The sequence below is a fragment of the Lagenorhynchus albirostris genome, chromosome 1 (genome assembly GCF_949774975.1).
Source record: "Lagenorhynchus albirostris chromosome 1, mLagAlb1.1, whole genome shotgun sequence".
Taxonomy (NCBI): domain Eukaryota; kingdom Metazoa; phylum Chordata; class Mammalia; order Artiodactyla; family Delphinidae; genus Lagenorhynchus; species Lagenorhynchus albirostris.
Genome location: NC_083095.1, coordinates 87,153,827 through 87,169,427, shown reverse-complemented (window position 1 = coordinate 87,169,427; position 15,601 = coordinate 87,153,827). Strand labels below are relative to the sequence as shown.

The 15,601-nt window shown below is 49.0% G+C and overlaps 1 protein-coding gene across 4 annotated transcripts in view; it reads left to right on the top strand.

Annotated features, from left to right (window-relative positions):
* Positions 1-15,601, top strand: part of FRMD5 (FERM domain containing 5) — a 340,836-nt gene that overhangs the window by 281,685 nt on the left and 43,550 nt on the right. For all 4 annotated transcript variants that reach the window (XM_060149061.1, XM_060149054.1, XM_060149053.1 and 1 more), the window contains exon 2: positions 11,385-11,489. In XM_060149061.1, coding sequence (XP_060005044.1) covers positions 11,385-11,489 — 105 coding nt within the window. The remainder of the gene's footprint in view (positions 1-11,384; positions 11,490-15,601) is intronic.

The window sequence follows — 15,601 nt, the reverse complement described above, 5'->3', positions numbered from 1 at the left end:
AGGGTCATGCAAAGAAAACTTCATTCCCCTCCCCAACCCCAGACTGTCACCCCTAAGGCCCTTTCATACAGAAATTCAGGAGCCCCACTGCCGCCTGGGTTGTAGTCTAGGAAACAGTGGACCTGGGGAGGACAGAGGGAGGCACAGCCTCAGCATCCAACCTGAGAAGATCCTGCAGCAGTTCCCTCTGTGTGAGGCTGGAGGTGTGCACTGGAGGATCTAAGAGGATTTTTTCCGTAGTTTACAGCGGAATGTAAAATGACCAGACTCATAGTGGGATAACAGTTTCACATAATGGTCTTCACTGTCTGAGGCCTGCTAGAGGCAGTTTCCAGAATTGAATGAATTCTGTTTAGTTACTCTTCCCATTTACTTTGAGCAATGGCCCTGAGTTTTTCAAATTAATTAAACTAGTGATAAATGTCTTAATGAACATTCACCTTGTAAAGCTACCTGATTACCCTTTTTGTTTTTTGGTTTGTTTTTTTTTTTTTCCACTTATTTTATCCTCACTTAAGAGAAGATGGACCTGGAGTGTGATTACTGTGGTCAGCTAAGAACAGAATCAGAGGCTCTGGGCACATAAAGGCATAAAGGGACACAAGGTCATTTACACAGAGGGAAACTGAGACTCAGAGAAAGAAAGGACTTGCCCAAATTCTCTTGGGCTCAGAATTTGCTTTTCCTTACTCCCTCACGTCCCTGCTGCCCCAAACTCCCGGCTCAAAGCTGAACACAGCAGACTTTCCTCGCTGGCATGGAGCATCCTCGGGGCATCTATCCCATACCCATCTACTTCCTCACCCACTGATGGAGGAATGTCTGGATCCTCGCCCAGGAAAGAGAAAGGAGAAGGCTGGTCATGACAGCCAAGACGGAAGTCTGACTGAGAACCTTAAAGAGCACAGATGCAGGAAGGAGGCAGCAGCAGGCAGGGGTCTGGGGCAGCCCCCAGCCCACCTGCTTCCTAGACGAGAGACCCTAGAGGCCAGGGGAGGAAATGTTTTGGAACAGACTCCCTGCCACTGATGGCAAAACTGGGGTGAGAAGGGAGCTCTTTCTCTGAATTAGGTTTGATGATACCTGCCAGCTTTTTTTCTGATGATGTAGCTCATGGCAAAAGGGCAGTGAATTTTGTGCTACTTAGCCATTGAAAGTAAATGGTGATTGGGGACTTGAACTTTCCAGCCAGAACTGGGCAGCTGCCCACTGTCATGAAAGGCAGAGTTTGAAAAATCTGGCAGGATGGAGCAGAATTCCTCTGTAGTATTGAACCCACAAGCCTAGTGCTCTGAAGTTGGTACTCTTGGTACGTGAGAACATGAAAACTGAATAAAAAGTGAGAGTTGTGGGACTTCCCTGGCGGTCCAGTGGTTGAGACTTCGCCTTCCAATGCAGCGGGTGCAGGTTCGATCCCTGGTCAGGGATCTAATATCCCACGTGCCTCATGGCCAAAAAAAACCCAAAGCATAAAACAGAATCAGTATCGTAACAAATTCAGGGAAGACTTTAAAAATGGTCCACATCAAAAAAAATCTTTAAAAAAAAATAAATAAACTGAGCACTTAAAAAAAAAGTGAGAATTGTGCTGACAAAGCAGGGGCACAATTCTAGAGTGGTATTTGTCCTGGAGTTCAAATATCCACTTTTTCTCCCCCTTATCCCTGCAGTCCTTGCCCCGAGAGCTGCTAGTGGCCAACAGGTGCTGGAGAAGGGTGGATCCAGTCCCATGATCCCCAGACCATCAGCATGGGCATCACCTAGATCTTGTTAAGCCCCATCCCAGACCCACTGGGCCAGATACTCTGGGAGAGGGGCCCAGCATTCTGTTTTAACAGCTATCCAGGTGATTCCAATGCAGGCTCCAGTTAGACCCACTGGTCCAGAGCATGGTATGGTTCTGAATTTGCTTATTAAGGAAACTATTTTCAAGAGAGCTAGCCATTGCCTCCTACCTTACCTCCCCGCTCCATCCCCCTCCACCACTGGGAGGGCTGCTATTGGGAGATCTGGGGTTTGCCCTATTGCTTTCCCAGGCCTCAGCATTTGTAAAATAAACCATCTTTCCACCACCTGCTTGGTTTCTGGCCCCAGCTGTCTCACTCCTCTCCTGGGACTTCCAGTTTTGTTGTTCCAGTGAAGTTGTCTCCACTTAAATGGTGGGAAGGGGGTCATTCATCAGTGTGGCTTTGTACCATCAGTGGGACCACAGACCAAGAACCGGGCCCTGGACCCTACCTCAGAGGCTTCTCTGCTCTGATGAGAGACTTTTCAAGGGAGGCCCTGGTTATCCTTCTCAGGAGAAGCAATGAGAATGACCTGCCTGGTCCTAGCTAGGGACACCAGCAGCTGTGAGTGACTGAGTGAGCTCTGGGGAACTTGGGACTCCAATCCAGGAGCTGTGAGCTCTGCTTGTTCGTACCTCCCCCTTTACCTGCCAGCAGGATGGGCAGTCACCTGCGGACTGCAGGGGGAAGAGTCTGAAGCTACAGTTCACTCTTGTAGCTTTAATGCCAAAGAGAACCAATTATGGTTTTTGAAAGAGATCGGCGCTCTGGAGTAACTTAAATACACTTTTCCAATTTTTTTTCTTTTTTTTCTAATTAATGCCAAGGCATTAAAAGACATGGTGGTTGTTGGAACTGTGTCGTGTCTCATCCTCCACCTCACTCACTCCTTCCTGAGTGTTAGGAGCGTGTCAAGAGCGTATCAGAAGAAGCTCTGCCTTTGTCCCCGTGGAATTAAATACAGCTGCCAGGCCTCCGAGGGGTTTGGGTGGATGGCATATATTTGATATTTTATACTTTTCTTCTGACCTAGTCTGGGGAAAATAGCCTTGGGATATGGAGAAGATGCAAACCTGTGCCTTGAGAGCCCTGCAGGGCAGATTTCCAAAATAGTGGCCAACCCCATAAGATCGGGGACACCGCACAGGTGGACGTGTAGCCAGGACCCATCTGAGCATTCTTGTCCAGGGAGGACTGGCTTCTGTTCCGTGAGTGCACAGCCCCATCGCTAAGGCTGTGTTATGTTCAAGTCCATTCAACCTAAGGGAAGAAGGGGTCACAGGAGGCAGAAGAGGTTGGTAGGGAAAATACACAGGGTTTTTATGTATATTATGTCTCTTGTTTTGAGCCTCACAATAATCCTTTGAGAGATGTAGTGTTAATCTTGTTTTGTAGCTAAGGAAACGGAAGCTCAGAAGGATTAAGGGACAGGTCTGAGGTCACAAGCTGAGAAGTGGCAGAGCAGGGCCTTGACTCCAAGCCCAGGGCTCATCCTCAGTGAACCTTCCCAGGGCCCTTCCCCTCTCTGCTCTCTTTGCCTCCACGTCAGCTCCAAGGGAACGTGAGTGACCTGACAGGGTAATTGAAAAGGAGACTGCACCAGGACTCAGAAATCCTGGACTCTTCATTATTGGATGTGTCCAGCCTAGAACCCACCACATTTGTTGGTACTGGCCAATAAGCAGTTTTCTGCTGAGGGGCAAGGAGACTGGGGGGAAGGCTGCAGGATTATGAGAACCAGTGAGGATGCTGAGCTTGACATGGTGCTCCTGACCCTGGCCACCCAGGCCACTCCCCTTAACCCTAGGAATTCCCAGGCTTGACAAATAGCATGTGCAATTGCCCTTTGCAAAAAAAAAAAAAAAGGCAATAAAATGTGTTGTCAAACTGTCTTTAGGGTTGGGTGCAAGGGGATGTCTGTTGTATTTCCTTTTTAAGTAATTTATTTTACTGAAGTATAGCTGATTTACAATGTTGTGCTAATTTCTGCTGTGCAGCATAGAGATTCAGTTATACATATATACATTCTTTTTCATATTCTTTTCCATTATGGTTTATCACAGGATATTGAATATAGTCCCCTGTGCTATACAGTAGGACCTTGTTGTTTATCCATTCTATATATAATAGTTTGCATCCGCTAATCCCAAACTCCCAGTCCTTCCCTCCCCCACCCCCCTGCCCTCGGCAACCACAAGTCTGTTCTCTATGTCTGTGAGTCTGTTCCTGTTTTGTAGATAAGTTCATTTGTGTCATATTTTAGATTCCACATATAAGTGATATCATATGGTATTTGTCTTTCTCTTTCTGACTTACTTCACTTACTATGATAATCTCTAGGTCTGTCCATGTTGCTGCAAATGGCCTTATTTCATTCTTTTTATGGCTGAGTAATATTCCGTTGTATATATGTAGCATATCTTTATCCATTCATCTGTCGATGGACATTTAGGTTGTTTCCATGTCTTGGCTATTGTGTATAGTGCTGCTGTGAACATACGGGTGCATATATCTTTTTGAATTATAGTTTTTTCTGGATATATGCCCAGGAGTGGGATTAATGGATCACATAGCAACTCTATTTTTAGTTTTTTGAGAAACTTCCATACTCTTTTCCATAGTGGCTGCACCAGTTTACATTCCAAGGGGTTGTCTATTTGCCCCAAAATGCTGGGCTTTCTTTACAAATTATCTGAAGCAACGTTGTAGGCATAGTTGTATGAGAGGGTGTGCGTGTATGTGTGTGCGTGTTTGTGTGTGTGTGTGTGTGAGAAAGAGAGAGAGAATGTGAGCTTCACACAAACACGAAGTGTTGAGTTTTTTTCTAACAAGCCAGGCTGAGTTTTCAGTAATTCTATAGCTATGATATGACTAGTCCACTGAGGTATTCAGCACTGGCTGGAAAAATACAACCGAAATTTATTCCATCAATAGCAAGAAACAGTGACGCTTCTAAGAGTCACTTTACTGTAAAAGTGGCCTCACCATGAGAAAGAAAGACGAGTTTGCTTTCCTTCAGGCCCAGCTCAGGTTTTTTGTCCTTCTGGTAACTTCACCGGATACAAGGAATCCACATAGGAATGGGGACGCCTTGGCTCTTGAAGCATCGTCACTGATGTCTCAGTAAGTCTAGCCCTCTCGTTAGCCCTGCTCTTACAAGCTCTACGACAGCAGGTTTGAGGATCTGCTCAGAGGGTCTTAACTGCCCTTGTTGAGTCTGGCTTGGACCATCTGTGCTAACAGAACACGTAGTCCTCCCTCCCATGCCGTTGACTTGCACACAGTGACCTCCACGTTCCAGACGGAATGTGTTTTGCCTGCCCCACGTGCATGTCCTCTGCCTAACACACCATGTGGCGCCGAGCTCAGCCAGTTCTCTGACCCAAGCAAGGACTGCCAGCAGGGCTCCCTGAGGCCCCATGCCTGGCATCTGAACCTACAGATACCTATTTGCATCATGAAAAGCACCCAGTTCCCTCAGTTTGCATGGAGAATGGCTGGTTATTGGTGCAAGAAGGTGCTGCGTTTGTTAAGGACTAGCTGGGGCCAGTGGCTGCAGGAGTCTGGGTGACCACTGTTCCTCTCTCCCTCTGAACTCTGCCTTCCCTCCTCAGGGCCGGACCTCTCCTCCAGGAGCCACATGGCCACCTGGCTCCAGGGCAGCCTCCTGGTGCTACATTCTAGGTACCAAGTACCTGCATGGGCCCCATCGTTCCCAGCCTAACTGCCGAGCTCTGGAGTCCATCTCCTCTGAGAGTAGGGAGCGAGGGCCTGCGTGGGGCTCAGCTCTGGCCCTGCCGCGCTGGGGGCAACCCGCTATACGACAGAGTACAGCTGCATTTCTCCCTGCAATTACCCTCCCTCATCTGCTACCAGAGCGAGCTGGCTGCTTTTCTAGCCGCAGCCTCAGCAGTTCCTGGGCAGATTTTGTTGGTTTATGACTAAGCAAGAAAAGTGGGCTCCTGGGCCAGAAGCTCGGCGGGAGTTCTGTCCCTTCAAAGAAAATGTAAATTGGCATGGAAGGTGCAGAGGTTAAGAAATCTGGGGCCCTGCTGTTAGCATTCGTGCCCCTCTCCTCCCTGAGCCTCAGAAAGCCAGGCCGCTTGTAGTGTGCGAACACAGGGGCAGGACCGCACCCCAGTGATTGATTCACACTTCTCCGCTCAGCGTACTCATGCCCTGGCCCTGAGAAGATGAGCTAATGTGGCTGTTCCTCTGTGACATTAAAGTGCTTTTTTTTTTTAATTTATTTATTTATTTTTGGCTGCTTCGGGTCTTCGTTGCTGCGCATGGGCTTTCTGTAGTTGCAGCGAACGGGGGCTACTCTTCGTTGCGGTGCACGGGCTTCTCATTGCGGTGGCTTCTCTTGTTGTGGAGCACGGGCTCTAGGTACACGGGCTTGAGTAGTTGTGGCACATGGGCTCAGTAGTTGTGGCTCGTGGCTCTAGGGCGCAAGCTCAGTAGTTGTGGCACGCTGACTTAGTTGCTCTGCGGCATGTGGGATCTCCCCGGACCGGGGCTCGAACCCGTGTCTCCTGCATGGGCAGGCGGATTCTTAACCACTGCGCCACCAGGGAAGTTCCGACATTAAAGTGCTTTTACACAGCGCCTGCTCCTGAACCTGGCAGACGGCTGCACACACATGCCCTTAGACGACATGGATAAGGAAAGCCAGCAAGTCTTTGGCCTACAAGAAGTGTAAATGTAAAGTTAGGACAGAAAAGAGGCTGGGATGCCATCCTACCCCTAGGGTGCCGGGTGCCTTATCCCTCCCTCTCAAGTCCCTGAGGACAACTTGTTCAGCCTTTGCTTCCTCCCCCAGGCACCCCCCATCCTGGCATGGCCTTTCCGCACCCCCGGACTCTTGTGCTTTTGGAGGGCAGGTGCCCACCTCCTGCAACCTTCCACCTCCCCTCTGCCTTCTTGAAGGGCCGTGAAACCACGGCCAGCTCCCCTTTAACTGCACGTGGCCCAGGATCTGAGAAAGTTGTGATGGCTCGTGCCCCCTTCACGACTCAGGTAGTTTTTATTTATAATCTACCTGCCTCACAGGTAAGCTGGATTGAATAAGGCCCAGTGAGTGGGGAGCTTTCTACATGTTAGCTCCTCTTATCTGGATGCACCACGCCAGAGTCCCTGGGATTGACCCTGTGATGGGTTAAAAAAAAAAAGCGGTTCTCCTACCCAAGGGTGTTGACTGTGAGGCAGAAAATGCAATTAACCTTGACCAGTTTAGGTCACCGGCCCAAGCCTGCTTACTGCTTGCTGCTTCAGTGCCTTCCCTAAAGAACAGACAAACCATAGAGAGCTAGAACCAGGCCCTCCAGGAAGAAGCACCAATATGAATTCTCCTGACCTCTGAGTTTCAAAACGATTCTAAGGGGCTCATGAATCGTTCTGAGCACCATAGAGAGAGAATTAAAAGGATGCATGTGTACGTACTATTATTTTCAAATGTGTGTAGGTGCTATTGTGGTTCATAAAATGTACATTTATTTTTTAGATGGGTGCTTAATACATTGTTTTGACCCACTATAATGTCCTTGTGAAGAGAATAACCTCTGAGGTTTAGCTGGATTCGGGTGCTCTGCCTCAGCTCGCTTGTCCTGAAGATAAACGGCCTCAGGCTTGGAGCCCCGACTTTGTGACTAAACAGTAATCACCTGTCAGCGTGCGTGCCTGTTTCTCCAGTATAATCAATGGCACAACACTGAGCACACAACACACGGGTTAGCATAGCACCAGGGCAACTGCCAGCAAAGGGAAAAGGAGACAGAACTCACTGGACTTTGCCGTCCCACCAAAAGAGAAAGCTGGCTGCCAGAGAATATTCCAGAAAGCCCCAACTTAAGGCAGGGAGACCACGGAGAGGGAATCCTAGGACACGGCTGGCATCTGGAAGTGCAAGGCCAGGAAGTTTTAAATTCCTAAACCCTAGCCCCTGCCAGAGGCTTGCTGTAGAAACCCACCACGAGGGTCCACCTTGTGACCTTCCCCCCAAAGACTGCCTGGGGCCACTCCACCAGCCACAGGAGTGGGTGCTCCAAGGGAGGGGCGATTGCAACTCTGTGTGAGAGGTGTCCCAGCGGCTCTCAGTAGATCCTGCCTTTGTGTTTCTTCTGGGGTTTTAAACTTCATGGGATTCCGCTCTAAGGAGGAGCTCTGCTCCTACCTCTCTCCCTTCCTTCCCTCTAGCCTTGGAGACACAGCAAGGGAAGATGCTTGTCTTCATTAGTCTCCACAAGAGCCTCGTAGCTCAAAACCATGCCTCCACCACGGGTAAGTGGGAACCTGAGGGAACTCTGACTTCATGGTGGGGAGCAGGGGTTTCACCAGATGCTGAGAAATAATGATAAAAAGATCCTTTTTCACTGATAAAGGGAATGTACAATGGGATGTGTCTTTTTTTTTTTACAACTACCTAAAGTAGGTGCTTCCTTTTTCTTCCTGTCAAGTAGAAGAACTCTGAGGTTGGATCTGCTGAATTTAATGTTCTTACCAGCTAAGAGCCCTACAAGTGTATTTGAGCTGCCAACCCATGAGTATGAGTTGTTTTTGTGGAAGACATGATTCTTTTTTTTTAACATCTTTATTGGAGTGTAATTGCTTTCACACAATGGTGTGTTAGTTTCTGCTATATAACAAAGTGAATCAGCTATACATATACATACATCCCCATATCCCCTCCCTCTTGCGTCTCCTCCCACCCTCCCTGTCCCACCCCTCTAGATGGTCACAAAGCACTGAGCTGATCTCCCTGTGCTATGCGGCCGCTTCCCATTAGCTATCTATTTTATGTTTGGTAGTGTATATATGTCCATGCCACTCTCTCACTTCATCCCAGCTTACCCTTCCCCCTCCCCGTGTCCTCAAGTCCATTATCTGTGTCTGCGGGAAGACATGAGTCTTATCAAAAGTCCATGTGATTTCTATCACAGAGGCGCAATTTCCCCATGGCTGCCCCAGGCTTCTGCTAATATGGCTGTTGTATGTAAGGAAGCAAACTTCTTCAGCCATTAAAACTCACACCAGGAGGGACAAATTAGGGGTATGGAATTAACAGATACAAAGTACTATTTATAAAATAGGTGAACAACAAGGATATACTCTATACCTCAGGGAATTATACCAATTATCTCGTAATAACCTGTAATAAAGTATAATCTGCAAAAATACTGAATCACTGTGCTGTTCACCTGAAACTAACATAATATGTAAATCAACTATACTTCAATTAAAAACAAAAAACTCACCCCAGCTGATCACAGTGTAGTAGCCAGCTTGGTGCAAAGGACAATTTGTAGGGAAAAATATTCATAATATGCAACTGTCTCTTAGTATTCCATTTCAATTGCTTTGAGAGAGATAACAGTACAGGACATGCTGCTTGAGACAGGGTTAAGCATATTTTCTCTGTTCCCAGAAGAACCTTAAAAATGACTTTAAACTCTTCCCACACTCTGGGGCATCAGTAAGGAAAGAGTTGACAGCCCCTGCCCACAGTGACAGTTGTTGATGGAGTCCTTTGAAAGACCTGGTTTGTGGCCCACTGCCCTGAAGTCCCCGTGTGATTCATAACAAGGCTCTGTTGTGAGAGTAGCTCTTGCTTGTGGGAGACCGAAGGGTGTAAGAATGGGGCCAGCTGCCTCAAGGTTATGTTGTGGGCGGGAGTGTGAGGCCGGCAGAAGAGCACGGGAGGTGCCCACGTGGCACCATCTTCCTTAGTTGAGCTGTCCACTCACTCATCCTTCCAATCCTGCAAGGGTAAGCTTCTTAAGATACTTACTGAGAGATTTGATATCCTGCCCTAGTTCTCCTTGGAAAAGTATAGGGTGAGCTGGCAGAAGGGACAGAGGTGAGGGGTAAACCTTTTGAGGTCTTAAAGATCTGTCCATTCCAGGAGCAGGGCCAGGTCCTTCTGTAATTACCCGTGGCCTTGGGCCTTGTCATAGGTGAGATAGTTTGGATCTTATAAGACCACCTTGATTTGCATGCGGAATTAAACACAGATCCACCAGAGATGAGCATCTCAGCTGAACTGCGGAGACCACTGGGGTCAGGCCCAGAGATGCTGTCTTGCAGAGCTCCAGCTGTCCTGACACTTCCCTGCAAGTCATTCTCCCAGCTCATCAGAGATACCCAGGCAGGTCCCTGAGGAGAAGGTTATGGGTTTAGAAGTGGCCTAATTTCCTGACATTTTGTAAAACCTTTTAGCCACCCCTCCACCTTCTATCCATTGATTCCACAAATAATTATTGAGGACACACCTGCCATATGCCAAGCCCTGTGCTAACTTCTGGGGGAGGGCTCCTACCCTCATGAAAAGTATGGTGTAGAAAGGGAGCAGATGATAAATAAGTAAACAAATCAACAAGATAATGACAGACTGTCAGTGCCATGCAGGAAATAAACAGGATAAATAAATGAGATAGACAGTGACAGGGAGGGGCTGTTCTGTAGGGAAAGACCTCTCTGCAGCAAGGACATTTGAGTTGAGACCTCAAGGAGATGAAGAGCTGGAGGAAGGGCATCCCAGGCAGAGGGGGTACAAAGACGCAGAGGCAGAAAAGCCTTGGCCTGCTCAGGAACAAAGAGATGGTGGCCGGAGAGTGGTGAGAAGAATGATTTGGGGTGAGTTCAGAGAGGAGGCAGGAGCCAGGTCGTGTAGGGCCTTGGAGGCCGCGGTCAGAGCTTGGATTTTATTCTGAGAGCAAGAGAAACCCCTTGCTGACAGTGTCACACAGGAGTGGCAAAGTCATTAAAGATCACTGCGTGCTCACTGCAGTTAAGAGCCGTGAGGCATATCTATATGTGCTGCTATAGAGTCACAAGATACCGTGATGGGGAAAAATCCCAAGAAGCAGAATATAGTATAAAATATGCTGCTAATGTCTTTTTAAAACAGGAGATGTATATGTATATAGGCTTGCCCGTGTATAAAGTAACCTCATTAAGGATACCCAAGAAGCTGGTGAGGGTTTGCTTCTGGGGATGGGGAACTGCAGCACAGGTAAAAGGGAGACTCTTCATAGTATATTCTTTTGTATGTTTGAATATCTTACTATGTGCCTGTATTACTTATTCATTAAAAAAAGACAGTTTGTCTAAATCGCGGTCACCCTGGCCGCCATGTGGAGAAAGGGTGAGCACAGAAGCAGAAGACTGGCTAGTAGGCTCTGGCCGTGGTCCAGTTGAGAGGTGGTGGTGGCTTCACCTAGGGAGTTGGTGACGGGGATGCAGAGAAGCAGGAGGATTCATGATGCACTTTAGAGGCAGAGCCAGCTGGACTTGGTGAGTTCCACACGACAGTCCAGAGGAACGCTGTGTGCATTATAGGTGGGAACTGAGCCTACCTGACTCTTATCTGCCTTCTCTGACATCTTTGTGGAAGGAAGGGTTCTTGGGCTCCTTCCAGGTGCTGAAAGCCTCAGAATTCCTGAGAATGTTGAATCCATCACAATATGGAGGACATAGTTATGGACATGTGCCCCTTTCACATCCTCATGCAACTGTTACAAATGATTTTTAATGACCATCAAAACACAGTTACACTGAAGAAGCCCGCCCATTTCTCAACGGAGCTTGCTTTCTTTGCAGAGAGATGCCAAAGGCCAATACCTGTTTGACCTTCTTTGCCACCACCTGAATCTGCTTGAGAAAGACTATTTTGGGATCCGCTTTGTGGACCCTGATAAGCAGCGGGTAAGTCAATATTCGAAGCACAGATGGAGGAGAGGGTTGGTCAGTAAGCCTGAGGCCCTGAACTGTCTGTCACTCATGTTCGGAGTTTAGCCGCAGGAGTCGGGGACCAACCGGACCCTGCAGTTCGGTGTCATCTCTTCAGATCATATTGTGAGACGTGGAAGACCCCGTAGCAGAGCTCAGCCGGAATGGTCCATCGTTTTTTAGATGCTGAAATGGCAGCCTCGAGAGCTGAAGTGATTTGCCCAAAGCTGCCCAGTTAGAGTCAGGGCAGCTGGGCGGGTGTTGTGGTCTCAGAGCCCAGGTCACAGGCTGAGGCTGTCCTGCCCCTCTCTAGTAAATGGGCTGATTCGCCTTGTTCTGGTTAGGAAGGGTCTCACCTGAGTGCCACAAGAACCCCATCTGGGCAGGACAGAGATGGAGCCGAACTGACGTGGGCTTTTCAGCCCTTGCAAATCCTGCAGTTCTTGTTCTGCTCTACACAACGTGGGCAGCTCTACAGACACAAGGCATTGACAAGGACTGTGATATTCCGGACAGATACAGAAACAAGGCCCCTGACTACTCCTCCAGCTTCATCTCCCCGACTGTCTCCACCCTGCTGTGGCCCCACCAGATGATACTGTGGCTCTCCACACACGTCAGTCTTCTCCTCTTCAGAGCCTTCGCCTGTACAGTTCTCCTCTGGAACGTCGCTTCCCCTTTCCTCACTTCTCTACTCTCCACACTTTCCTTCTGGCTAACTCCTTCTCACATGTAAGGTCTCAGCTTAGGCTTTGACTTCTTCCCGGAAGCCTTCCCTAACCCCTACTCTGACTGAGGGGCCCCTCTGATGTGCCCCCATGTGCCCTGTTCTACCCCTATTGGAGTAGAACTTATTACACCATGCTGGTATCGCCTGTTTGATTACCTGTGTTCCTTGCAAAAATATGAGTTCCCCTAGGGCATGGACTTTATCTCATTCATCACTGTAACCCATGGAACTAGCACAGGGCCTAGAATGCAGTGGATGCTCAATAAATACCTGCTGAAGGGATGATGAGTGGGTGAGTTAGTGGGTTATAGTGCCATGTTCCTGCCCTCCACTTGCCCAGCTACCCTTCAGGCCCACACCTGAAGTTCCTATAACTTCCGTCCATCAGCCCTTTGCTTGCTGTGGGGAGGTTCTCTCTGGCATCCCCACCGAAGTGGGAAAGTATGCAGAAGCGTTCAGGCCTCACTGCCTCCCTTCCCCACACCCACTGTCGTCTACCATCCTCCAAAAGCACTGTCACCACGAGCCCCAGAGGGCCCCCCTTTCATGGGTCCACACATTTTTTTCATAGCTCCAAACATAAGCTTCATCTCTGTCACCACTGGGGACCTTGGAGCCCCGGAGGGCGCAGCCTCCCACCAGTGCCCAGGGCCACAGGTAACTCCCTCTCCAGGCCAGAATCAGATGGTGTTTTTTGTTTCATTCATTCATTTATTCATTCATTTATTAATTATTTGGCTGCGTCAGGTCTTCATTGCTGCTCCCAGGCTTTATCTAGTTGCAGCGAGCAGGGGCTACTCTTCGTTGCAGTGAGCAGGCTTCTCACTGCAGTGACTTCTCTTGTTGCGGAGCACAGGCTCTAGATACACGGGCTTCAGTAGTTGCAGCACGTGGGCCCAGTAGTTGTGGCTCGCGGGCTCTAGAGCACGGACTCAGTAGTTGTGGCGCACGGGCTTAGTTGCTCTGCAGCATGTGGGATCTTCCCGGACCAGGGATCGAACCCGCGTCCCCTGCATTGGCAGGTGGATTCTTAACCACTGCACCACCACAGAAGTCCCCAGGTGTTGTTTTGTTGTTTGATGCTCTGAGCCGCTGTGTCTCCAGGTCACATTTAGGGTTTTATGCTGAAGGCTTGAGCTGTAGGAAAGAAACCAAAGCCTGAATCTGTTTCCTTTGACAAGCGCTGCCCCACTTTGCTGCCATGTTTCATTCCTCCTGGCTCAGCAGAATTTTGAGCATCACCAGTGTTTGAGGAGTGTTGAGGTCAGCCCCTCACCCTGTAAAGGCCCCACTGTCTTGGCATAAATACTATCCTTAGCTCTGGACGATAGTATAAGACCCCCCCAAAGTGCCACGACACCAGGAAGCTACATGTCCTCACATGCTCTAGGTGTCTGTTCACTCTGTAATGGTAGAGTCTTAGACTGCTTTTACAGAGGGATTTTGTTGTTGTAGTTTGTTTATTTTTGGGAGTCAGTGCTGTTTCTCCTTAAGAAGGAAGACCAGTTACCCCAAGGTCTCTTCATCTCCCAAAGACAGTGGCATATGAAGAAAAAAGGGTAAAATGTATCCTGTTCATTATTTTTTAGTTGGATCAGCATGTGCTTGAGGAGGATAAGAGAGTGTGTTAAGATGACAAAGATTAAAAGCCAAAGGAGACAGAAAAATAAGGAAATGGGGAAAAGGAGAAATAAACTTTCACGGAGTGATTCCTTCGCGCCAGGCTCCACGCTGGGCACAAACCTAGATCTTTCAGCCAATGGACGTTGAGGGATGAGGTGCATCAGGCACGAAGCTAAGAGCTTCACATGTGTTATTCGATCCTTACCACGAACGAGATGAGTATCCGCAGTTATACCATCCATTCTCCAGATGCGTGGACGGTCTCGGACAGGTTATGTAACTTGCCCAAGGCAAGTGGCAAAGCCTGTCTCCTGCTCAGACCTGCCTGATGCCAGAGCCTGTGTGGTTTCTGGGGGTTCCATGCTGAATTCATACCCTAAAGTGACACGATTCTGTGCTTTTATTGAGGGTTTAAGGAGAGCAGGGAGGCTTGAGAGGGTCCTTGAGAGCTGTGGGGAAATGGACCTGTAAAGAATTGTCCTAGATCTACTGATCACGATAGAGATGGAGGAGATGAGCTCCCTGCCCTGCCCCACCCCAGACCTCTTCCCCTGAGCACCAGGGTGGCAGAGCCCAGCGCTCACATCCATCCCATCATCACTTGCTCTGCAGGGGTCTCCATGGGGTCTGGGATTTCTCTGGTCCCTCCTGGAGGAGCTGCCCTCACTCCCCCTCCCCTGTTCCTGGCTCAGGCCCTGGTCTCAGACTATTCTCACCCTCTCCTTCAAGCCCCCAAAGTCTGAAGATCGTACCACCTTGGCTCCTTCACCCAAATGCAGGAGGAAGCTCCGCTCTCTGAACCTTCTTTTTACTCTTCTCCTGACCCCTCCTCTCCAACCCAATGTTATCAATTTGCTAGTGATTCTGGGACCCAGATATAGGCAGACAGCTGCAGAAGGTAACTCTGGCCATCACTATATTTGGGGGATCCTGTCAAGATTTCTCTACCAGACCCTCTCTTGGACAAGCTTTCCACCTTCTTTCCACCTGCTCGTGGTCTCCTCCAGCCTCACTCCTTTCTGGAGCTCGCACTCCAGTACAAACTAAAGTCTTCTCTCCAGCTATTGCCAAGGAGAATAGCCTTTTGTCATTCAGCCTCTCTGCCTTCTGCTGATAATGGATCTATCACTGCACTTAGCTTCTATCTATCTTCATTTATTTATTTTAATCTATGGGTCCAGCGCCTCAGGGCATTTAGTTTTCTGAGTCCCCGACACTTGCTGTGTTCTTCTCACTGTCCACAATTCTGGTGTGCTCCGCACAGACAGGCCTCCTCCGCCTTCACAGGCATGGTCTGGAACCCCAGTTGTTTCCATGCAGTTTCATCTCCTGCCTTTGCTCCCCTGTGAAGCCAAGCCGCGGTGGGTCGTGTAATGTGAGAAGGACCTCTTAACCACACTGAGTGGCTATAATGAGTTGCCAGCCTCGTGGGAACTCAGATCAGAGGAAGCAAGAGAGCAGGATGTCAGCCCAGATTATCCATGTGGAGCTGACGGGAGAACTGGCTCTTGGTGGGTCCATTAACTGTGTGACCCACGGCCCAGCCCAGAAGGTGAGAGCTTGGCATCGAGGGAGGCCAGGATGCGTCTGCGTGGCCCTGCCTGCTTTCCTGCCAGAGGGAGGACTCTCCCAGACGGTTTACTAAATAGAAGTAGTCAGAAAAGAGGGAGGTGTGGACCTGGTTCCTTCTCCTGTTCTACAGCTGCACATTGAACACTGAGCTGGGCACCAGTGA